Source organism: Castor canadensis, chromosome 3 (assembly GCF_047511655.1).
Source record: "Castor canadensis chromosome 3, mCasCan1.hap1v2, whole genome shotgun sequence".
Lineage (NCBI taxonomy): Eukaryota > Metazoa > Chordata > Mammalia > Rodentia > Castoridae > Castor > Castor canadensis.
This window is the reverse complement of record NC_133388.1, coordinates 49,261,327-49,277,279: the sequence shown is the minus strand read 5'-3', so window position 1 is coordinate 49,277,279 and position 15,953 is coordinate 49,261,327. Positions and strand designations below refer to the sequence as shown.

The 15,953-nt window shown below is 40.1% G+C and overlaps 1 protein-coding gene across 2 annotated transcripts in view; it reads left to right on the top strand.

Moving 5' to 3' along the window:
- Peli2 (pellino E3 ubiquitin protein ligase family member 2) overlaps positions 1-9,396 on the top strand; it is a 140,838-nt gene extending 131,442 nt beyond the window's left edge. For both annotated transcript variants that reach the window (XM_020185965.2, XM_074067914.1), the window contains exons 5-6: positions 151-339; positions 4,658-9,396. In XM_020185965.2, coding sequence (XP_020041554.2) covers positions 151-339; positions 4,658-5,224 — 756 coding nt within the window. In that variant the 3' untranslated portion in view covers positions 5,225-9,396. The remainder of the gene's footprint in view (positions 1-150; positions 340-4,657) is intronic.
- Positions 9,397-15,953: the final 6,557 nt, after the last annotated feature.

Below are 15,953 nucleotides of genomic sequence, written 5' to 3'. Positions count from 1 at the left end.
TTGCATATTTTTTCCTATTATTAACTTTACACAGGAAAAAACTCATCACTTTCCTCCCCTCTGTCCCACCTCGTATTTTAAGGAGACTCCAGAGTCCCACCTTTCGAATGTCACCTAAACCTGCTTTTTTTGGTCTGTTGTGTTCTCCAGGAAAAGGCAGCAAAGTGGAAAAACCCTGATGGCCACATGGATGGGCTTACTACCAATGGTGTACTGGTGATGCATCCCCGAGGGGGCTTCACCGAGGAGTCCCAGCCTGGGGTCTGGCGTGAGATCTCCGTCTGTGGAGATGTGTACACCTTGCGGGAAACCAGGTCGGCCCAACAGCGGGGAAAGCTGGTGAGTGGGCCCCACCCTGTGAAAGGTTCCAGACTATAGAAACCTCGCTCAGGGACCATCTCTCCTTTCCCTAAACTCAGAACTTTTGTACCAGGACTGGAGTGGAGTAACCTGTCCCAAGAAAAGGAGGATGCCACAAGCTCCTGGAAATGAGTGGCCTTTGAAGGTTAAGCTTTCCCTGCAGTGAAATTAACTGTGTTTTGCTCCTTACCATCTTAAGAGCGTAATCTTTTAGTATGTATCTCACCACAGAATCCTACTTAAATCCACTTTAAAAAGAATAAACTTACTTTTAGTGTAAAACTTCACGGATTTGAAAAAACTTTGAGCAGTATAAAACCAATTTGTAAAAATTTTAAATTAAAGATGATCTAGACTTTCTAGAACTAAGAAATAATCAATTTAGCTCTTTCCCCTAAGTTCATAGTAAAAAAATTAATATAGAACTCACTATATTGTTTGCCAAAGTCACAGTTACAACTTTTTACTTGAAATCTTTCATATACTTCATGACCTGGCATGTTAATATTTTCCTATAATTACCACAACTTATTGCTATGCCCTAAAACAGTTGGCTTTTTAGCCCTTTCTTCTATAGAGATAATTATCTGGGGAGTTTATATAACAAATGAGGAGTTTGATGTTTCTGATCTTGCTGTAGCCATGTGGCATAGCCACTGAAAGAGTCACAGCAAACTTTTTACCTGTACTTTGTTAGGGAGAACAGGAGGGACCAAATCACTAGAAGCTGCAAAGGACAGGGTTCTCTAAAGTTCCCCCAAAAAAACCACACAAGGAATGGGAGGATGTGCGCTAGCGTTTTTCAATAAGAAGGATAACCAAATGGAAACGAACTGGGGGACTGTTTGACTAACCTAGTTTGCAGTTCCCTACTGGATGTTTGTTGTAGGTGCTTGTTATTTGCTGTGTCTGTTGCACACCACACCACTGCTCATCCACAGGTGCAGCTTCTGCACCTGTAGTCTTGGGGCATCATGGCTAAATACATAGGAGAAGCATTTTCCAAGGAAGGCCAAGTGAACGAACTCTTTAAAAAATTGCAAATAGGGAAAGGAATGTAAAAGTAGTTTTTCAAAAAACTTTTTGTCTCTGATTATCAGATAGTTTTATGCAAGAGTGACCGAAGTCAGCCAAATCAGTTATTAATCATTACAGCAGTGCAGGTAGATTCTGTGTGTAGGCATTAGGTGTTAACATCTCCTTGTTAAAGATTTAGCTCATTTAATCTGCACTGCAGCCCTCATTGTGGAAGTGGAGTCATTCACCTCTATGTGGCATAGAGAAGTTAAATATTGCCCAGCATCATAGTTACAAGGTGGTGCAGATGGGATTCAGACCCCAGAGTGAGAGTCTCTGGAGTCCTGATTGCCATTCAAAACCTCTCACAGGGAGCCACACTCAGCTTTCACCTGAGATAGTTCACACCAGAGCATTTGCCTCCTTGAATAAGCACAAAGCATTCACTGAGCTGGGCATGGTGGTACATACCTGCAATCCCGGCACTCTGGAGGCAGAGGGAGGAGGATCATGAACTTGATGCCAGCCTGAGCTATGTAGTGAGACCCAGTCTCAAAAAAACAAACACTGGCTGGGTGAAGGGGGGCGCTGTTTCCTCGCACTGGCTTCTAAAGTCTTTAAAACCTTGCTTCACGTCTCTTTCCTTGGGCTCACACTGTCCCATGTTTGTTCTCAGTTTATCTTTAGCTTAATCGCTCTTAAAGTCTTTTGCCCCCCAGGCTTGCGCTGTCCTCTGTCTTTAGCTCTCTCACAGCCTCGGTGCTCAAACTCGCAAACCAGCAGCCGCCTAAAAACTGCCTATGCATAACTCTTAAGTCTCGGTCCTTAGACTTGCACTGTGCACGGTCCCATGTTCTCTTTGGCTTTTCTCTAGCTTTAGCTTTCCTAAGGCCTCTGTATGAAGTTCTTTCTCAGCCTTGCTTTCTGAAGCCTACATTAAAGTTCTCAGTGCAGACTTTCTATCAGCCCCTCTTTAGCATTTTCCCTTCAACAGTTATTTTCCCTTCAGCAATTTTTCCCTTTTCCCTTTAGCATTTTCCTTTCAACAACTGTTTTTCCTTCAGCAATTTTTCCATTCGATAGTTCTTTTCCCTTCCAAAAGCTTCCCACACCAAATGGCCCAAAGTAAAAGCTTCTTCCCAATATTCAAAGGCAAAAAGCCCCCCAAAGCAAAAAGCCAAAAGCCAAGCAAAAAGTCCAAAAGCCCAAAGTAAAGCCAAAAACCCCAACTCTCCTTCAGTGGGCCTTTCATAAACAGCAGCAAACAAGGTGGAGCAGAGGCTCTTGGGGAGGGGTGTGACATTGTAACAGTAGAAACCTGAGTTCCTGCTTCTCTGAACACCTGCTTAGGAGATGCAGCTGTTCTGCCTTTCCCTGTTTCATGGCTGGGGCTGTGCCTATCTCAGCCTGTAGGTAAAAGCAATTAACTGCATCTCGCCTTGCTTGTGTCCAGTTCTCACAGGCTTTAACCTGCTCCCCACAGGTGGGTGCTGGTGGCTCATGCCTATAATCCTAGCTACTTGGGAAACTGAGATCGGGAGGGTCATGATTTGAGGCCACTCAAGCAAATAGTTCATGAGACCTCATCTCCAAAATAACCAAAGCAAAAATGGACTGGAGATGTGGCAAAAAATAAAATGGATGAGATCGTCCAGGGGCACATCACAGGAGGATGAATTTCCTGCCCTCAGTGGTTACTGTGCCCTTGCTTAGGCAGCTTTGTGTGCCAGGGAATTTTGTCAGTGCTACTAAAAAGAAGTAACTCCAAACATGACGTGTATTGATAGGTTATATTAAATATATATAGTAATTTTGAAATTAGTCCCTGTGAGTAATATTTGAATATATATAAAATCAGGAGCTCAGGGCTATTGCATCTAATTCCTTAACATCTAATCCCTATGCCTCTTGTTGTGGCCACTTATACTCTTTGTTGAGGTGCACTCATTCTCTTCCTAGAGAGAGAACTGCCCCAACTGTCTCCATACTCTAGCCCTGCAGCCCTCCAGCCCATCCTCCAGACTGCAACAGGTGACTGTAAAAGCCCAGTCAGTTCTTTTTATGGCTACCTAGGCCTCCCCACTGGTGCCCTTTGGGCACATGAGGCCAGCCAGCCTCCAGCCTGGGCCTCTTGTCAGGCATTTGGGCCCTGCACTTCTACTAGCCTATTCAGCTCACTGTGGAGGTGCTTTGCTCCCTGTTGTTCCCTCCACACCCATGCTGCCTGCTTCTTCCGTCCTCTGTGGTATACCTGCCTTCTAGCCCACCTCCTGACTCCCAACATCTTTTTCATGTCTCTATTCAAGGAAGACCCTTTGAAAAACCATTGCTGACTTGTGCACATCAAAGTGATAGCTTCAAACCTTTACATAGTGTTTACTGCCTACCAGACCCATCTAGCATCCTTATCCGAACTAACATGTATCCCTCACAGCCTCTTTATCTAAATTTTACAGGAAAGTGAGGGACAGGTGCTTCATTAACTTGTCCAAGGTCACACAGCTAAGTGACAGAACCAGGTGTGTCCCAGGCAGTAGGCTCCAAAGACCATACCCTCAGCCACTGTGGGGCTGTAGTCTTAATGGCACTTTACTGACCTTATTCACTCCTGGCTCTGGGCATGCCCACCTCCCACTACAGAACACAAGAAGTTGGTCTTTGTAGGCTTAGCTCTTAGCAAGCATCTGGCACAAGGAGGCAGAGGTCAGATTCCTGCTGACTGGGCCGCTTGTCAGCCGCCCATCGGTCATGCATGCACTTGGTACATGGCATAGACATCCTGTAAAAGTGAGGCTCATCCTGAAGGCTTCCACCTCAGACCTTAAGACCGAAGGGTGAAAGACGGATTCGAGGAGTGCGTGAAGCTAAGGGTGGCCAAGAGAGTGTAGGTCACTTAGTGACAATTGCAGGCTCCATAAGGATCCTTTGCATTGGCTCTGACCAAGATGCGCATGGCCTTCGCCAGATGTCCCAGTAGGATTTCTCCCTCCCTTACGAGGTCAGGAGTAATTGTATTATGGACATAAGGGTCATGAAAATAACACTGCATTGACTGAGCTTGTAAAGCTGCATGTATTTTGCCCAGGGCCTTGTGTACTGGACGTATGTGTTCTGATGAAGAAACTGGGACTCAGGCAAGATAGTCTTGTTTTAGTAGGATAAATCAACTCTGTGTCTTGTTCAAAAATGAGTTTTTATTTTGGGAGGAAAGTTGGAATGATTTCTGCCATGCTTTTCAGGATTTTGCTTTTAAAAGGCATGTCTGTCAAACCTGTCATAGGTGGAAAGTGAGACCAATGTCCTTCAGGATGGCTCCCTCATTGACCTGTGCGGGGCCACTCTTCTCTGGAGAACCGCAGATGGCCTTTTTCACACTCCAACTCAGAAACACATCGAAGCCCTCCGGCAGGAGATCAACGCTGCCCGGCCCCAGTGCCCCGTGGGGCTCAACACCCTGGCCTTCCCCAGCATCAACAGAAAAGAGGTGGTGGAGGAGAAGCAGCCCTGGGCGTACCTCAGCTGCGGCCACGTGCACGGCTACCACAACTGGGGCCATCGGAGCGATACAGAGGCCAATGAGCGGGAGTGCCCCATGTGCAGGACTGTGGGCCCCTATGTGCCTCTCTGGCTTGGCTGTGAGGCAGGATTTTACGTAGACGCAGGACCACCCACCCACGCTTTCACGCCTTGTGGACACGTGTGCTCAGAGAAGTCTGCAAAATACTGGTCTCAGATCCCGCTGCCTCATGGAACTCACGCGTTTCATGCCGCCTGCCCATTCTGTGCCACGCAGCTGGTCGGCGAGCAGAACTGCATCAAACTGATTTTCCAAGGTCCCGTTGACTGACGCCCGACAGCCAACTTTGAGGTCATTAACAAGTTACTGTGAAGATTTTGCCACTAACTCTAGATTCTACCTTTTGTAATGCTGTTTATTAAGGGGAGGGCGAACTGGGGCTGGGGGACAAAAGAGGGCGCACGGTGAAGAATCATAGCAGGAGTTTAACAGATACCAGTGGTGTGTTGCATGCTCCAAACAGTGACATCGTCATCAAAGCCTGCTTGATTAAACCATCAGATCTGTGTAATAATTGGATTTCAACTGCCATGTTTTTTTTAACCTAGGGTTTTTAACCAAGTTTTTTCCTTTGTAAACTTGGACAAAACTTTAACTCATATTTTACAAACATAGAAGAAATGTATTCAAAGGGTGGCTTTTTAATGTTCAGGCTTCGGTGTGGTGAGAATTAGGTGTCACCTGGGTGACGTTCAGTGACTGGGAGTACTTGATAGTGGCTAGAATCCAACCCATCCAAAGGGGTGACTCTTATCACATATGACTGATGACAGGAGACCTTCGGGAGAGGGGCTTGTTTTGAAATTAGGGCTTTTTTCTGATTTCCTTTTCTGACTTTTTGTGGGACAGAATATTCATATTTTTTTTTAACTTCAGTGGAATTTACTTCTACCCTCATGCATCAAATACTTGGCATTTCAAACAAAGAATTTTCCGTAACTTTTCGGTCTGTTCTTTGTTATTTCTGCTTAATGTGGTCTGTCCCTCATTCTCATTTTACATGGCCAGAGCTGTTGGTTGATTGATTAAAATATAGCAATTCTTAAAAATTTACGAACTGAAGATGGCTATTATAGCAGTAGGCACAGCCTAGGTACTCTAATACCAAATTATTTAAGATTTAAGCTATATGCTGAATTATTTAAGATTTAAGGGTGATTAAAAATATACTTTTACTTTTTAGAGGTTTCGTAAGGTTTTTTTTTTTCTCTTTCTTAAGGAAGCCAAAATTCTGTGAGCCTAAAAGCAACATATCACAATGAGAGTCATTTTTGTTCACTCACTTTCTGCCATCTGTCACCTTCTCTTGCAGCTAAAGGAGCCCTGTAAGTTCTGAAAATGTTTGCAAATTAAACTAAATTTAAATGTGAGCATTAGATATACAGAACACCAAGTGGTACATCTGCAGAGATAATTTGAAATTCCTGATTTTGAGGGAGCAAATGAGTGTTTACTGAGGAATAATTACATCAGAATTTCATCTGAGCTCCTCCATCCCTCTCTGTTACTTTCCTTTCATTTTGATCTTGGATGCTCACTCTCTGTGCTCAGTACCGGCAGTGTCACAGCTCCCACAGTGAAGAGAAGCTGGCTGAGCTAAATAGACCCCTGTCACGTGGAACAAGTATTCATGGAAACTAAAGCCCTCCGAAATGGGCCATTTCGGATTTGAGATATGTTTTTAACCTTTGTATATAGGTGTAATTTATATAATTCTAATATACTATATCCATACTTGAATTGATTTTTCCATATTTTACCTACTGGTAAATATTTTGCCTATTTTCATTTGTTCTAACCTATTTGAATACTCTTTCTCCTTAAAGCGATAAGATGTATTACTATTAATTGCTGCTGATTAATTTGACTTAATATTTGAAAAGTTCAGCCTGTCAGTTTTAAAATAGCTTTATTTTTCAGTGGATACCACTGTTTAGGATAAGGTGTTTTCATTTTGGGATTTGTTTTGTTATTTTTGAATAATGTGAAAAATCCATCAGTAGTCCTCCTATTGATAATTTCCTCTATTTTGTATAACTTACTCTACCTGCAGACAGAAAAATGAAAGGAAAAGATGAAATTGCCTAGAATAAATGTCATCCAATGTAGTCAGAGCCTCTGATGCATAGCTTTTGTGGACAGAGTACGTCTTTTCAGCCTGCTGTGATTCTTTGGACTCCAAAGAATGGTAACATGTTCCTTCTTGTTACTGTATGGGTAGGTGGTTGGAAGATTCTTGATATCCTATGATTATCTCATATGGTAAATGGTCTTGTACCTACAAAGGCTGAATTTCACCTACCAAAATATTTTTTCCTAGGAAGTTATGCCCTGATATAATTCTCCATGTCAGAGACTTTATATAGTAGTTCTACATGCAACATAGACTCCCAAGGAAGTTATCTTCCAACCTGCAAAGTGTCTGAGTTGGAGTAAACTCAGATAGTTTGAGTACAAGGTGAAATTTGGGCAATAAATTCCAGGTTTTAAAAGGGTTAACAGTGCCACCCTCTACTGGCTCCACATCTTTTCCTTTGGCTTCTAAGTGAGGTTCCCCTCCCATTCCTGCCTAAGGAGAGGCAGAGAGGGGGCATGTCTACAAAAGGAAACCATACTCACTTTGGCCACTTTTAATAAGATTCCCTTTCACTTTTGACTAATGAGGGTTTGCTTCAGACTAGAAAGCAATTTGGTTTGTGAGAATAAAGAACTCTAGCTCACCAAAGCAGAGAGATAGGATTGAGAAAAGTTAACTTCTCCAAGGCCACTTTTATTTTTATGCCTGGCTTGCCATCACATTAAAGGACCAATCCCACCCTCTCCTGACTCTCCCAACCCTCCCAGCCCTCCAAGTGTACATAACAAAATCACTGACCAGTTGTCCTGGTCTCAGCCTGACCCAATACGCCTTTTTCAAATAGGTTTCCAGAAATAAAGCCACAATGATTACTTCCATAGATGATATCTTTTTTCAGTTGTTTATGTCAGTTTACTGCAAGAAAAAAAAAAAAGATTCGGAGTGGATGGGGTACAGCTCTGAGTATTTTTCTAGTCTGGAATTTTTTATTAATAATTGGTGCTGCTGGGTCATACATACTGCAGCTTTCAACATTTCCCTTATTGGGTTCAGTTTTTTGCAAAAAGGGCTACAGTTCACACTGCATAGTAAGTATTAAGCTTTCTGGGTCTTTCCCCCTTTCTGTGACCCAAAAGAATTAAACTCTTTTAATATAAATAGAGAGCATATTTATCATTCCGCGATAGTTAATTATAGAGTTTGGTACCTTTGTGCCTCAGGGAAGCCATGTGGTATAACTGGTTATAGAATTTCAGGGTTAGGGATTAAAGAAAGGAGAAAGCCATTGGAAAAATGATGGACTCCATTAAGGAGACTAATGAATCTGGATGCAGAAATATGCCAGGACTGGCATAAACATGATTGTAGTAGAATTTATTTTCCAGCACCAATAGGGAATTCAGTTAAGTTATTACATATACTGTATTAAGAAAATTGACAACTTTTACTTCACGAAGCTTCAATCTCTTATTTTTGCTCACATAGAAAAACTCCAACCAACCTCTGTTGCTTGCGAGCTCAGTATTGCTATTTGAACACTTATGAGAGCTTAAGATGCTCATTTTCTACTTAATTTAATGTACTGGAGGTTATAGAATCGTCACCTGCAGTTTTTTTGTCTTTGTTCAACTTCTTTTTTAAAGCCATTCTGTTCTTGTGATGTTTGTGTGAGGTGTATGATCACCGTTGTCAGTGCTGGATAAAAACTGGCTGTCTTCATGCATCTTGCCTCATAACAGTGGAATTTGTGATGGACAAACCATGGGACCTTGATTTTAAGCCAGATGCAGCTCAGTCCCTTGGCTGTCAATCTTATTCCTCACAGTTTAGCTCTTGTGGGTGAAGGGTCCAGAGATCCTCCTGCCCAGCTCTGTTGTCATTGCTTCATGATTCAAAGGCCATTGAGGCAACTTCAGGATCCTTTTAAAAGAATCTAAGTGATACTGAAGCAGTCAAACAAAAGAAGGTTCAGTCTTTTCATTTAGTAATACTTACATCCTCTCAAATAAGTCTTTGCTCTCATGAAGAATCCCTAGAGGAGGAAGATAGGGAAAAACAAATATTTTTCCAGATCTACTTATCTGTTTCTAAACAAGCAAAAATAAACTCTATGAAAGGGAAGTTGTTTCTTTTTAGCCAAGATGACAGATTGCTTCTCTGTATTAAATGTCTAGAAGTTAAGGGGCTGGTCATATTTACCATGTATAGTGTTACAAGCAGTTAAATTTTATGGATATATTTGTAAAATTGTTCTTTTATATTACATGTCAAATTGAAAAGTTTATTTCTTCACTATTGTACCTGTGGAAATACAAGCCATTTTACAGGAAAAATCTTCAAAAATTATTAAACGGATCTCACTATATTTGTGAGTTGCTGTCTTCAGACTTTGTGGTTGTTGCTGGGGTCATCAGAATATTCTATAGGAAATGGATAAAGGTAGACTTGACTTTCACATTTCTCAAACTTCCACATTAATCCCAAACAAATGAGTTTATTACTGTTTTATACTCTGCACAATGCATACTTTAATCTGGGTTCTGAAAATCCCCTAAATTTTTTATTAAAGAATTTCCATTGGTGCTTATATTGCTATTTCTTGTGACATTTTATCACTGTCAAATAAATAACTTCCAGAGGACTTAACTTGGCTTGTAGAATTAATGAATTTTCTTCATATTCATTATAGTCCTATTACTACTTCTGTAGCAATCTTCATTCATTTTTAACAACATAATAAGGATTATGTGTAAGCCTGCAAGCCTTAAACTAACATGTCTATCATAAGAAAATATTTACATTTGTGATAGTTTTTTCTGATCATACTGATATTCAAGCGATCTTAATGGTATTGATAGACATAGATTTTTCATTTCCAGAAAAGAAAATACAAACATAGGCTTTTATTTAGAAGGCAAGTGAAGATGCCATGAATTATAACATGTGTTACTATAGAAAAACAAGCCAGTTATATTTCCAGGAGGCATCCCATTCAGCAAGTGATTGCCAAAACTTATTCAGTGTGGGAAAAACAGTGTTTTCAACAAAAGGAGCTGGGATAACTGGGTATTCACATGCAAAAGGATAAAGCTGGACTCCCTCACACAAAATGCAAAACTTAAACTCAAAATGGTTCAAAGGACTACAAGTATAAAATTCTTAGAAGAAAACAAAATGAACCTTCATAACCTTGAACTGAATTTTTGTTTTTGTTTTGTCTTTGTTTTTTTTTTGTTTTTCAGTGCTGGGGGTCAAATCCATGCCCTTTGATATACTGGGTAAGTGCTCTACCAGAGCTGCGTCCCTAGCCCTAGTCAATGATTTCTTAATACCACACCAGAAGACACACCATACACACACACACAAAAGAAAAATAAATTGTATTTGACCAAAATTAAAAAGTTTTGTGCACCAAAAAAAAAAAAAAAAAACTGGCAAGAGTGTAAAAAAGATTGTGCACAAAATTGGAGAAAATATTTGCTGGAGATTACATGTCTGAAAAGGAAGTCCTATCCAGAATAAATAAAGAACCTGTACAGCTCATTGATAAAAACAACCCCACTTAAAACTGGTCAAAGATTTAAGCAGACTTTTTCCAGAGAATGTATATAAATGGCCAGTAAGCAGCACATATAAGCATGCTGAACATCAGCCATCAGGGAAATACTCACTAAAACCTCACAATACCATCTTACATCCACTAGGATGACTAACGTAAAAAAGGACAGTAACACATGTTGGCAGGGAGGTTGGACTGTTGGAACCTTCATATATTTGTGTTGTAAAATACTGCCATTGCTTTGGCACAGTTGGACAGTTCTTCAGAAGGTCAAACGTACTGTTAGCATGGGATTCAACAATTCCAGTCCTAGGTATACGCCCAAGAGAATTAAAACCATTGACACAAAAACATGTACATGCATGTTCATAGCAGCATTCTTCTTAATAATAACCTATATGTCCATCAACTGAGGTGAGGAGTAGGTAAATAAGACGTGTACCCATACAGTGAAATATTATCTGGCTATAAAAACAAATGGAGTTCTGATACATACTACAACATAGATGGACATTGAAAACACTTTAAAAGAAGCCAGGCATACAAGGCCACGTGTCAGAAAAAGAGAAATCCACAGTGACAGAAGGTATTAGTGATTGCCCAGGGTTAAGGAAAGAGTAATGAAGAGTACTAGTAGGTGCAGGGTTTGTTTTGGGGGGCAATGAAAATGTTCTAAACTTAGTGTTGGTAGTACAGCTATATATGAAAAACACTTAAATTGGTGATTTTACATTATGCAAATTGTATCTCAATAAAACTTTTTTTAAAATAAAAAGGTACATCCAAAATTCAGGGATATTAGATTGTAGAAAAAATTAAACCTTGAAATTGAAACACTGTAGCATAATCTTTGTTGGTTCTTCAGATGAAAATGTTCAGAATCCTCGAAATTTGGCCTATCTTGAGAGATGTTCTCCTTACAACATCTCTCTTACAACAGAGCCAGTTCCTTTCTGTAACACTTCTACTTGCCATTAACAAGAACATACTCATAAACCTTCCAAAAACTGTTAGAAGACAACTTCATATTCTTAAGGGTCTACTAACTACTGCCTCTCCCACTCCCCCAATTAGGATAAAGCACAAAATGCTATTCAAAAGGCTTCAAAGTCCTATTTAAGAAGTATTTTTGTAAATGGAAATTCTTTTCTCATCAAAATAAAAACCAATAGAAAAGTATTGTCAAAAGAAAGACATTTTAAATATGGGAAGTACAAAAAAAAAAAGCCATTCATAATCCCATCACCCAGAGGTTAACACGTAATATTTGGAAATACATCTTTCTAAACTTAAAAAGAGGAATTTCTAATTGTGGCTTCGATTTCCTTCTGGTCTTACTTTATTTAGGCAAAAAGACTTCTATATAAGCTTCGAACTGTGACTTTGGGAACAGAGGGGAAAAGTGATGACTTGTTTGTGGCAGGAATGTGTCTGAGGCTGGCAAAATAGGGCCACAGTTGTTACTATGGCCAAGCTGTAAGCCTGAGCAAACTTTCCAAACTTCCAGGCTACCCTGAGTGACTACTGCCAAAATGGGACGTATCCTGGAGTGTCCATGAATTGTTCATAAGCGTCACTTCCTACTTTTATCTTCTTAACAGGTTCCAGTTGAAGCATAAGGTTATTCCTTTTTGTCGAAAGAGGTGCAGTGCCCTCTATCTTGCCTAATTCCAGGTCAGAACTTGAGCTTGTGTCAGAGTTTCCTGAGACATTTACTTAAAATATAGATTCCATAACTTCTAAGCCTGGTGGAGTGGCTCAACTGTTAGAGCACCTGCCTTGCAAGCAGAAGGCCCTGGTACAAACCCCTTGTACTGCCAAAAAAAAAATAATAATAAAAATGCATAACCACATCTACAGAGGCTGACACTCTAGTTTTCTAGGTCTTTTCATGGATTTTCACTTTGGACATTTGACCCGGATGATACTGCAGGTGATTCATGTTCCATCATTCTTCAGTGAATTGATAGTATGTATTGCCTGCTCTGCTGTGCAAGGTACTTAGTCCCCATTGTGCTCAAGGGTTTTGGTAGACCCAGCATGATTTCCTAGGAGCTTCAGGTATCAATACCCCACAGAGATGGGGATAGATAGCCTTGCCAGTCAAGTGTGCTTCCCGCCTTGTGATTCCAGCTGCCATTGTCTCAAAGATGAATGGACCTGACTCTCCTAACTTTTGCGTCTTTCCTAGACTCATATTCCCCATCCTTTGCTGTTGGTTTGTTTAGTTCATACCTTCTAGAGATAGTTTCAAGGATTTCAGAGTAAAAAGTTAACATTATACCTAATTCTGGGAGCTTGCTGAGTTCTCAAAATTATTAACGATGGAAATTTTTCTGTGGGTCAGCAAACTGGCTATCATTAGAGTACATTTCACAGACTTTGAGGTCCTGTCAGCTAGTGATGAGACTTAGAAAAGGAACCTAATTTTTTTATTTCAGATTTTGATCTCTGCATACATTCCAGAAATGTTCTACAATTCAAGCGTATTGAGCTACATTTCCTCATCTATAAAGTAGAAATATTTCCTATTCTATAATAAAGAGGTGGTGATAATGCTTCTGTCTCTTTAGACATGTTGTAAAATTAGCATAACACATGCACTACAGTATATAGGACTACTGTTTAGCAAGTGGTGTTATTATTCCCTTACAGGAACATCACCCTAAAATTTCTTCATTAGAACGTGAGTCCCAGAAAAGCTCTTCAACAAAAGGCAAATAGTCTTACAACCTTGGTAAAAAACTGAGGACATCTCAAATTTATTTGACCACATACTCTTTTAAGCCCCCTAATGCTAACATTAGGAGCCTAGCTATTGTGGAACTATCACCACACATTCTCAAAATTAGTTTTATTTTAAATAAAAACAAATGAGCCTGAACCTAATGTTGGTCATTGCTGTTCATGTAGTTCTAAACCCTAGTCTTTAAAGAAAAATACTGCTGTTCATGCATAACTCTGCATCACAGCTTCTATGACTTAAAACAGTTCCAGATGGTAACACTGATGACCATGGAACAGCTTTGCTCTGTGTAAAGAGATACACTTAGAAAATATAATTGTCAGTATATATTTGAGAATCTGAGACTATTGACAATAAGTGGACCACCCTTTCAGTTGGTAGGGTTGCTCAATTTTAAATGTATTACTTTTTTATAATCTCAGTGCCCTATTTTGCATATTAGAATTAACTTATTTATTTGAAATAGTGCATCTCTTGAATTGCATAGATCCCAACCTGGATTATCACCCTGATGAAAGCACCAGAATGTTTGACCTGTTTTCATGCTAGTTTTTTGTATAGAATGAAAGTAAAGACTTACTTAAATTGCTACAGCCTATGCTATGAAAGCCAATAAACTAGCCAAATTTCAAGTTCCTGAAAGCCACCAACATTTCCTTGGATGAGAACTCCTTATTTACTTGAATCAATCATGATAGCTAGAACTCTTAATAGATTTGACTCTCTATATTCATGCGTTTTTAGAATGAAAACTTCTTTAGAAAATAAAGATTTCAGGCTGGTGGAATGGCTCAAGTGGCAGAGGACCTGCCTAACGAGCACGAGGCCCTGAGCTCAAACTCCAGTGCTGCAAAGAAGAAAAGAAAGGTTTCAATGATTAGTTTAGTCTGAATCAACATGGCTAAAGGTAGAAAATGCAAACACAACATGGTCAGTAGGAAGAGCATTGAGTTTCTGGTAATTGTGTGACATCTAATTATGTGATCTTATGCATTACTTAATCTCTCTGCTTGTTTTTTACCCTGGGAGATGATGAAATTGACTAAATCAGTGGTTTTCAAATTGTGGGTGTGTGTACAACGCCTTTGAAAAAATAAAATTTCAGATTCCTAAGATGTAAGTAGATAAAAAGCAATATTTTAGTGGTATAATTTCGTAAGTTTAAGTGGGTAAAACTGACTAATGCAAACATAAAATCGCCTGAGGCCAGCAGGGAGTCCCCAGAACACCCATTGTAGTCTCAGATCATGAGCTTGTGACAGAGCCCCCACGGTACAAGCTGGGTATGGCCAGTGAACAGCACTGACTGCAGCCCACCATGGGAGCCAGGCACACATGGTGGGGTGTAAGGGCAGCACCATCTTCTAGCTTAAGCTTTCTCCCTATGGCCAGTGGTATGTGGGCACTGGGGTGGATGACTGGTCGCTGTCCACAGCATGCCTGTGAGAGTGAAGTTCTTCCAAGTCCTCAAGAACTCCTCCACTGTGTGTTGTGCTGTGTCTTCCAACAACAGGCTGATTGTCACAGTGTCTGAGGACCATGCCTTGGCATACCACACTGTTACCCCATTTTTGTTTTGAGTTTGATTTTTGTGACAGTGTCGCACTGTGTATTCCAGGCTCATAATCCTCCTGCCTCAGCCTCCCAAGTGCTGGGATTCCAAGCATTCACCATCATTCCTGACTCCAAGTTCTTTTCTCCCTTGCCCCACCCCCTCCCATCCCATGGTTCACAGTGAGAAGAGGAGGAGTCTTGTAAGGTGCTACAAGGTTCAGGTGGGGGGTTGCAGATTATGGTCTTTGTCACACATACTAAAGCAACTAGAAAAAGTTAAAAAATAATAATTAGGTGTTAAGGGAAAGAATTACAATCTTCTATCAGACATCATCAGTTTTTTGTGTGTTTGTTGGGAAAAAGTGGTTCATAGCTCACCTACAGTCTTAATACTCTTTTATCCAAACAAGGAGCTTGAAAAACAAGTAATAGAAAATTTTTCAAACTTTAGTCATTTACAATATCTAAAAACTCTTATCTATTTTTAGTAATATTTATATTGGGTAAAAATCACCTAATAGAGTAGGTGCACAGTCGTAAACAATATGGTATCTTGGTATAACTTGTAAGTGTAGGTGAACAACAAGAGGATGGACCTGAGTTGCATTCTTATTACAGGCCTGAATTTTCAAAAAGAAAAGAACAATATTCATGGAAAAGCAATGATGGAGGTCCTGTGGACAGCACACTCATGCTGTCAGTTCTGCTCTCCAGGGCCTAAATGCCATATGCATATGATTTTAATCCATTAATTTGGAGATTCTGATCATTGATACAAGATCAGATGCTATCAAACCCTTTGCTTCCCTCTTAAAGCAATGAATGAAGGAAAAGGAAAAAATGAAATACTTAAAGAAGATTTTGAGCATGGCATAAATATGATTTGTGTTAAATACATTAATTAAGGAATTCAGGATTTTACTACATATAATGGTGATTTATGGACTCAATTATTATCCTTTATTATGTAATTGTAACCAATACTTTAAGGCAGTTTCACTTGATGAATAAACTAGCATATGTTTAAGTGCTCTGGAATACTTGCCCTTTGCTAATGAAGCCT